General features: G+C 46.8%; 1 protein-coding gene across 1 annotated transcript in view; it reads right to left on the reverse strand.

Moving 5' to 3' along the window:
* Positions 1-3310: 3310 nt before the first annotated feature.
* Positions 3311-9042, reverse strand: part of LOC309372936 (bactericidal permeability-increasing protein-like) — a 42355-nt gene continuing 36623 nt past the window's right edge. Inside the window, exons 15-16 of the mRNA XM_081917033.1 lie at positions 8750-8826; positions 3311-4223 (exon numbers count right to left, since the gene is read on the reverse strand). Of these exons, the coding sequence (XP_081773159.1) occupies positions 4170-4223; positions 8750-8826 (131 nt within the window). The 3' untranslated portion in view covers positions 3311-4169. The remainder of the gene's footprint in view (positions 4224-8749; positions 8827-9042) is intronic.

Below are 9042 nucleotides of genomic sequence, written 5' to 3' on the forward strand. Positions count from 1 at the left end.
TGTGTCCCCCATAAGTGAATAAAGGCAGTTTTTTGTTTATTACAATCAAATCAATAATTGTTCCAAGGGCTTTATTTATTTGAGGCTATCAGAAGATGCAGGCTGCTGGATCATGCCTGCTTTCATTTGTCATCATGCTTTGTGTCTTTGTGTTGTAAGCTGCCCTGTGATCCTCGGATGAAGGGCAGTATAAAAATTCAATAAAATAAATAGATAAATAACAAGTCACTGGGTGACCCCACTGGGTTTTAGTATTGCAGGAGAGGGAGTATCAGCAAGAACAACAACCCAGCAGTGATGGAGTCAGATGAGGAATTCCCAAAGGTGTGGGGGCCAACACCAAGAAAGCCTTGTTCCCAGTACCTGGTAGGTTTGATTCCGGGCAAGTCCAGGTAGAGCAGGAAAAGAAGAACTCATTTCATCAGGCTAGTCAGGCTTTCTCAACCTTGCACCCCCAGACACTGTTGACCTACAAATCCCATCATCCCTGACTACTGGTCCTGCTAGCTAGGGATGATGGGAGTTGGTAGTCTAACAAGATCTGTTGACCAAAGATTGAGAACGGCTGGACTGGAAGGTAAACAGAAGAAGGGATTCAGGAAATGGGACGGGGGAAATGTTCAAGTCAAGCATTTAGCCCATTGGGACTGGTAGGACGGAAAGCAAGGAGGTCAACAGCAGGTGGCGCCAGAGGCAATGACAGGCAGGTCCAACAAATTCTGATCCCTGCTGAGTCTTACAAGGGCCACACAGAGATGGAGGAGGAGGAATATGACGGGCAGTGCCACCCCTGGGACTGGCGGTTGTAAGTGAGAAGGCAGGCTGGCAATCGCTGCCAAAGGACAGATTTGAGCCTGGTGGGTCACTGCCCCATTTGCCCAAAGAGAGCAAATGTAGTTTGCCCCTCACGATTCCTAGCAGCCCTTAACAAACTCCAGTGGCCACAATTCTTTGAATTCTGCATCCTATGTGCTTTAAAGCTACAGGAGCTTCCAGATGGCTGTTTACTGAGCATTCATCTGGATTTGTTTTTCAGGGGGATTACACAGGATTGGCGATTTAATATGCCTCCGCTTGGATTTTTTTTGCAGGGAGATGACGTAGCGGTGGTCTAATGACCATCCGCTTGGAATTGTTTGTAGGGGGCTAGACAGCGGTGCATCAAAACCAGCGTTGTCACACATTTCCCGGCTATTTTCCCTGTCACCTGTTGCAAAAACAATCCCGGCCTGTTCTGCTCACCCCCAAGAGAAGAGAGTTAAGAACATAAGAAGAACAAGTCAGTGGCCCATTTGGTCCAGAATCCTATTTTCATGGTGGCCAACCAGATGCCCATTATGGGAAACCCACAAGTAGGATTCGAACACAAGAGCCCTCTCCCCTCCTGCAGTTTCCAGTAACTGGGATTCAAAAGCATTGCTCCTGGGCATGGTCGGCCAATTGGTGCCAAAGAAGGATAGAACATTCTTTATGTATGCTACAACAGCAGCAAGAATACTCATCGCAAAGTATTGGAAGACACAAGACCTACCCACCTTGGAAGAATGGCAGATGAAGGTGATAGACTATATGGGACTGGCAGAAATGACTGGCAGAATCCGAGACCAGGGAAGAGAGACGGCGGAAGAAGATTGGAAGAAATTTAAGGACTATCTTAAGAAACATTGCAAAATTAATGAATGTTAGAATGACGTTGGTTTAGAAATTATGTGGTTCCCAGTAATGGATAAGTAAAAAGAAAAGAAAAGCCAAAAATTAAATGAAAATTAAGGGAAAGGATTTGCTGAATTAATAAATTAGAAATTGGAATACAGAAAGGGAAGGTATGAGGAAGTCGGGGAAGTAAGTTATAAGAAAATAAGGGATTGAAATGATACTTGTTTTTACTTTTGTCTGTTTGTATTATTGTTTTGTTTTTATACAATTTTTGAAACTTTAATAAAAATCTTTTAAAAAAACAAACAAAAGCATTGCTGCATCTGATGTCCCCAAAATTAGTTGCAGAGAGAAGAAACACCAAGGTGCACCTATTTCAGCAAAACCGGACGTCTTCATCTCCCTCACCTGCAATAAAGCCCATCTCTTCCATATCAGTTTCTACAGCCACAGCAGGCGCTGTGACTCTCCAACGGTTTGACGTTACCCCAAAGAAGCACTCTCCCATTGCCTCCCAAGAGAGACAGATGCCAACAACGAGTTCTAACGTTGTTTTATTTCTGGTGGCTTGAGGAAGGGGTCAGAGAAATCTTATTTATTTCTTTATTAGTGTTTCGAAACCACTTGGCATTTAAAAACATCTAAGCCAGATACAAAAGCAACATGCAAAAACAAAAACAAAAAAACAGATTCATAAAAGCAGGTACACAACATGGAAACCAGTAAAAGCAGTCTTATAAAAACAAGCTTTAAAAAGGAACTTGGTATTAGCAGGGCAAAGGTTAAGGGCATTCACGGCACAGGAGCAGTGGTGGAAAATGCCATTTTTTCAGGCTACCCCACACTGTGATATTCTGAAGGGTGTGGTGCCACCAGTATAATTTCCCCAGTGGTTTCCAAAAGGCGCTGTGGGATTACTGGAGGTGGGTGCTAAGAGGCAAGGGGGCAGGTGGAGGTGAGTGGCTGCCATTTCCTAGCAACAGATGAGCTAGCCAAGGGGGGGGGAACCTCTCCTGCCTTGGTAAGATCAATCGCTGTGCCAAAGCCGGTCCTACTGTTAGACAGTGTGAGGCAGCTGCCTTAGGCAGCAGCTGCTGGAGGATGACAATTGTAGGATAACCAGTCTCAGACATCCAACATGAAGGGGTTAATACCATAGAGTAAGCTGTCCAGCCAGGCTTAGCTAAGTCCCTCACCTTGGGAGGAACTACGAAATCAAGCCTTTGTTCACCCCCAGACTGCTCTGAGCTCCTCCTTCCAACCACATGGCTTTAACAAGCCTCTCGTGAGTTCCTTTAATACCAATAATCTAGGAACTTTTACCACTTTCCAACTAAGCTAAGTTTCACTGCCTGTGCAAATTTGCTAAAGCCCATGAACCTGACCTTTGAAAAGTTTGTAAGTAAGCGAATGTCGACCAAATGTGTGCTCTTTTACCTATGCTAAGGGAAGAGGGAAACTTTTTAACTGTTAAAAGGGACATTTTTTGGAACCCACTTGAAAGGTCTAACAGCCTTGTTTTTGTGGCTTTAAACTCTGCTCGGGTTCTTGTCCCAAATTTGGATCTTGGCATCTAGGAATTCTCCCATTGTATATATATATTAAGAAATTAAGAAAGTCTGGGATTTTGATTATTTGGGGTAATAAATTTGGCTGTAATAAATTATTATGATGGTGGACAAAGGGTGTTGATCTTGGGCCTGGAGAGACGGAAGGTTGCCAGGATAACTGGCTGTGAAGTGTCAGGAAAAGAGAGTCTTTAGAGCAAGGTGTGCTGGGAAGAAGAACGGAGAGAGAGAGAGAGAAAGGAGAGATCCATCTTGGGCAGGCTGGCTGAAGGCTGGCTGGGAAAGATGCTTTTGACTCAAGTGTTGCAATGCCGTTGGGGACAAGCCCCTCTTGAAATGTCCATGCTGTAAGATCTGGACTCCCTCCAGGCAGACTGAATGTGCCAATATGTGAATAAACCATATTTCTTAAAGCAGTCTCCGCCGTGTCTTCAATTCTCCAAAGGTGCACAGATCCCGGGCGAGTGCTTGGAACGCCCTGGGATCTTGCTATCGCTCAGCAGAGGGTGGACTTGGTACCCAGCTTTTGTGACAATATTTTTCTTTTGCACCAAGAGGTGGAGGACAGGGCTGTGCATGAACCGGGCTCTGTTCTGCATTTCCTTAAGCTAGTCTGCTCTGCTCAGGTGGGGCAGAAGGCAGCATCTCAGTATCTGAATTGAAGGAAGGTGCAACTTTCCGTCCTGTTGGCTTTTAGACGTGGAACTGGAGGGGGAGGCCATCTTGTCCTCTGGCTTCAGGCAGCAAAATGTTTGGGGCTGGCTTTGCACTGTCCCATCTCTGCCCAAACCTGACTTCCCCAGGAAAGGCCCAAGGTCCCCGCATTGTCCTTGATCACTGCCTCAAATGGCTCCTGAGCATGCAAGGTGAGCATCTTGGGGAAAAACCCCGAGGCAGGAACAGGGGGCAGCTGCCTTTCCTCTTCCTTCTGGGTGCCCCTCATGGCTATACAGCAGCCTGGGGCTGGTGGACCAGGTCAGTGGCGATGAACATGTGTCCCTGCAGAGGGTGGGAAAACCAACAATGCTAATAATAATAATAATAATAATAATAATAATAATAATAATAATTTATACCCCGCCCTCGCCAGCCAGAGCTGGGCTCAGGGCAAGCTAAGATCAATAAAAATTCAGTAAAAACATAATAAGAAAAACAGGGGGGACGACAATTTAAAATACAGGTTAAAATGCAATTTAAAATGCAGCCTCATTTTAAAAGTCAAAACCATAAGGGGAGGGAAACATAAGGGTCAGACTGAGTCCAAACCAAAGGCCAGACGGAAAGCTCCGTCTTGCAGGCCCTGCGGAAAGATGTCAAGTCCCGCAGGGCCCTGGTCTCTTGTGACAGAGCGTTCCACCAAGTCGGGGCCAGTACTGAAAAGGCCCTGTCCCTGGTTGAGACCAATCTTGCAGCTTGGGACCTCCAGAATGTTGTCATTTGTGGACCTTAAGGTCCTCCGTGGGGCATACCTGGAGAGGCGGTCCCATAGGTATGGGGGTCCTAGGCCGCATAGAGCACCTCAAAACCAGCACCTTAAACCTGACTCTGTACTCCACCGGGAGCCAGTGCAGTTGGTATAGCACTGGATGAATGTGATCCCCGTGAGGAGCCTCGCTGCAGCATTCTGCACCCGCTGGAGTTTCTGGGTCAGCTTCAAGAGCAGCCCCGTGTAGAGCGAGTTACAATAATCAAGCCTGGAGGTGACCATCGTATGGATCACTGTGGCCAGATCAGGGCGAGAAACATTCGGCACCTCCTCATATATCTCCAGTCTGCTTTAAAATCAAGTTTTTTAATGTTTGATGTTTTAGTGTGCTATTATATTTGTTGACAGCTGCCCAGAGTGGCTGGGGCAACCCTGTCAAATGGGCAAGGTACAAATAATAAATTTATTATTACTATTATTAAGGTTTTTTGTGGTTTTTTTTACATTTAATTCCTGAACAATTCCTTCTTAACAGCTTGCAAAAAGAAGTTGTTCTTTCTTTTCCCTTCTCATCATTTTTAAAGGCACATTATACAATGAAATTCCATAGAAAGCTATTTTGTGGGTGAGATCCAGTCCCATACCAGCAGATTCAGACTCTGCCCTGAAAACCTCCACCCCAAAGAGGACTTTTAAGCATAAGGAAAGTGATGGAGGGGAATGCACCAGGAAACAGGGAATATCTCTTGCTTAACCTCCCCAAAAACAAATCACTCCTTACAAATCAGTAACTAGTCAATGTTGTCTAACCTCCTTGTCTAACCAAACAAGAAACCTGTTTATTAAGGATTCTAGCTGATTTGTCTTAGGAGAGGCCAGACGACGTTGGGTCAAAGCCACAGTGTCCAGTGTGTTTCTCGTCATTTTCCTTATGGCAAAAAGGCTGGTCTTGAGGAAGCAGGTTTGTCATGCAAGACCTCACCATCATCAGTGACCGTGGCACCTGATTTTGCAGGTATGCCATTGAGAAAGCAGAAACTGCAACCATCTTGAAGCATCTTAGGTAATCTGAAAGTGAGCTATGACTCCAAGCCTTTCTGCAAACTTCCATATATAAAGCATTATATATACTGTCGTACCTTGTTTTGTGGCCAGGATCCATTCCAGAGCCCCGGCCGCTAGCGTGAAGCATGATTTAGTGCTTCTGCACAGGCGCGAAGCATGATTTAGTGCTTCTGCGCATGTGCGAAGTGCAATTGAGTGCTTCTGCGCATGCACAAGCGGCAATCCCGGAAGTAACCCATTCCGGTACTTCTGGGTTTGCCGTGGACGTTTGCCAGAATGGACGCTAGACAAGGTGGACGTTCGTGTAGGTATAACTGTACAGTGGTACCTTGGGTTACATATGCTTCAGGTTACATACACTTCAGGTTACAGACTCCGCTAACCCAGAAATATGACCTCGGGTAAGTACTTTGCTTCAGGATGAGAACAGAAATCGGGCTCCGGCGGCACGGCAGCAGCAGGAGGCTCCATTAGCTAAAGTGGTGCTTCAGGTTAAGCAGTGGTGTAGCGTGGGGGGTGCAGGGGGGGGCCGGCCACACCAGGCGCAACATCTGGGGGTTAGGGTTAGGGGGCGCAAATCCACGGGTTGGGGGGCGCAAATTACTTGCCTTGCCCTGGGTGCTGACAACCCATGCTACGCCACTGGCAACATCTGGGGGTTAGGGGGCACAAATCCACGGGTTAGGGGGCACAAATTACTTGCCTTGCCCCGGGTGCTGACAACCCACGCTACGCCACTAAGGTTAAGAACAGTTTTAGGTTAAGAACGGACCTCCGGAACGAATTAAGTACTTAACCCGGGGTAACAATGTATGCCACTTTTGGGCATTTATATTCCACTTTTTTCTGCAAGGAGATCAAGGTGCCATTCATGGTTCTCTCCCCCCCCCCACCTCATTTAATCCCCACAACAACCCTGTGAGGTAGGGTAGACTGAGAGGCAGCAACTGCCCCAAGGTCATCCCCAGTGAGAGCTTCATAACGGTGTGGGGATTTGAACCCTGATCTCTCAGGTCTTAGTCCAACACTCTAACCACTACACCACACTGCCTCAGTTTATTCCAAAGAGCGCAATACTCCGGCAAGCGCTGTATCCTTACACATTGTTTGTGAGGGCTGTGTGGATTAACCTCTTCAGGGAAGAAAGACATTTGCAAAATTCTCTGTTCCAGCTTTTCCGCAACCATCCAAATGTTTGGGCTGAAACTCCCACCAGCCCCAGTGAGCACAGCTGGAGCTAATGGGAGTTGTACTTGGAGAAAACTGCTCTATTCTTTTATCATTTTCGCTGCTGACTCTTCCTAAAAGGCCCTCAGGCGTCCTCAAAGTGCATCTCAAGTAATAATAATAATAATAATAATAATAATAATAATAATAATAATTTACTTATACCCCACTCATCTGCCTGGGTTTCTCCAGCCACTCTGAGTGGCTCCCAACAGAATATTAAAAACACGATAAATACATCAAACATTTAAAAACTTTCCTAAACAGGGCTGCCTTCCGGTTGTTTTCTAAAAGTCAGGTAGTTGTTTATTTCCTTGACATCTGATGGGAGGGCATTCCACAAGGCAGGCGCCACCACCGAGAAGGCCCTCTGCCTGGTCATATCTTGGTTTCTCCTCACAGAAGGCATCGCCCTGTGTTGGCATCTGACCTTGGCATGCGACTGGGCCTTGTCTTGTCCAAACTCTCTTGGCTTCCATTTTGGTTCCCGGGCGCCATCTTAGCTCCTGAACGGTGCCATCAAAAATCCTGCATCCTAACTGACCTTAATCACCCAGAAACATGACCTGGTCTGAGCATGACCAAAGGGAACCATCAAAGCTCTCTCAATTCCTGGAGCGGAATTAACGGCGGCGCCTTTTGACATTTTTTGCCTGGTGACATTCTCAGACTTTGCCTGAACGCGACGAACCTGCTTCAACTTAATCAGATCAAGCCGTGAGCTGAAAAGAGGAAAGCTTTGTTCTCTGCACCCCATTGTAAGCGACAATATCAAGATCCATTGTGCAAAAAGGATTTTCAGCTGTGCCTTCTTGGCTCTGGGGAAAATCAGAGTCCCTCTCTGGACTGAATACTCCCCTGGTCAGAACACCCTGTTTTGTCCAGATGATAAAGCCAGTCTTGAGCTAAGATCGCTGCTTGGCACCCTGCCTCACCTACCTGGGAATAGGGTCCTGATCCCAACCCATGCTGGTTCCAGGTTCTCCTGTTCCTGGGCCAGACAGCCTCCAACCTGCAGGGAGATCTGCTCCTCACTTCCATTCTCACCAGCTGCTCCTGCTGAACACCCTCTTCTTCCTCACTGCCATGGCTTGCTTGCTTGTCTGCCATTAAGGAGCATATACCTGAAAGAGCGTCTCTACCCGCATCGTTCTGCCTGGACGTTGAGGTCCAGTGCTGAGGGCCTTCTGGTGGTTCCCTCCCTGCAAGAAGCAAAGCTACAGGGAACCAGGCAGAGGGCCTTCTCGGTGGTGGCGCCCGCCCTGTGGAACGCCCTCCCATCAGATGTCAAGGAAATAAACAACTACAGTGGTACCTCGAGTTACAGACGCTTCAGGTTACAGACACTTCAGGTTACAGACTCCGCTAACCCAGAAATAGTACCTCGGGTTAAGAACTTTGTTTCAGGATGAGAACAGAAATCGTGTGGTGGCAGGAGGCCCCATTAGCTAAAGTGGTACCTCAGATTAGAACAGTTTCAGGTTAAGAACAGACCTCCAGAATGAATTAAGTTCTTAGCCCAAGGTACCACTGTATCCGACTTTTAGAAGACTTCTGAAGGCAGCCCTGTTCAGGGAAGTTTTTAATGTGTGACATTTTAATGTATTCTTAATCTTTGTTGGAAGCCGCCCAGAGTGGCTGGGGAAACCCAGCCAGATGGGCGGGGTACAAATAATACATTATTATTATTATTATTATTATTATTATTATTATTATTATTATTGACTGCTCCTGTCTTCTGGGTTGACCAAGACTGGTTCACAAGCAAAGTGGGGCCACCACACCTCTCCCACCAGTAGGAACTCACCTTGTTCAACGTGACGGTGGGGTTCAGTAAACTGGAGCCGTACATGTTTGGAAGAGCAATCGCTTCCTTCAGCCGTTCTACAGAAATGCAAACGATTTGTTTAGCTGAAAGTTTAACTTCGCCTTTCAGGGAACAGCTGTCCCAAGAAACCCAACACCAGGTAAATAACAATGGGAAGAGGTGGTCACCACCCCCATCATTCTGCCTGGACACTGAGGTCCAGCTCCAAGGGCCTTCTGGCGGTTCCCTCATTGTGAGAAGTCAAGTTACAGGGAACCAGGCAGAGGGCCTTC

Source organism: Podarcis melisellensis (genome assembly GCF_964234715.1).
Source record: "Podarcis melisellensis genome assembly, chromosome: 6".
NCBI classification, from domain to species: domain Eukaryota; kingdom Metazoa; phylum Chordata; class Lepidosauria; order Squamata; family Lacertidae; genus Podarcis; species Podarcis melisellensis.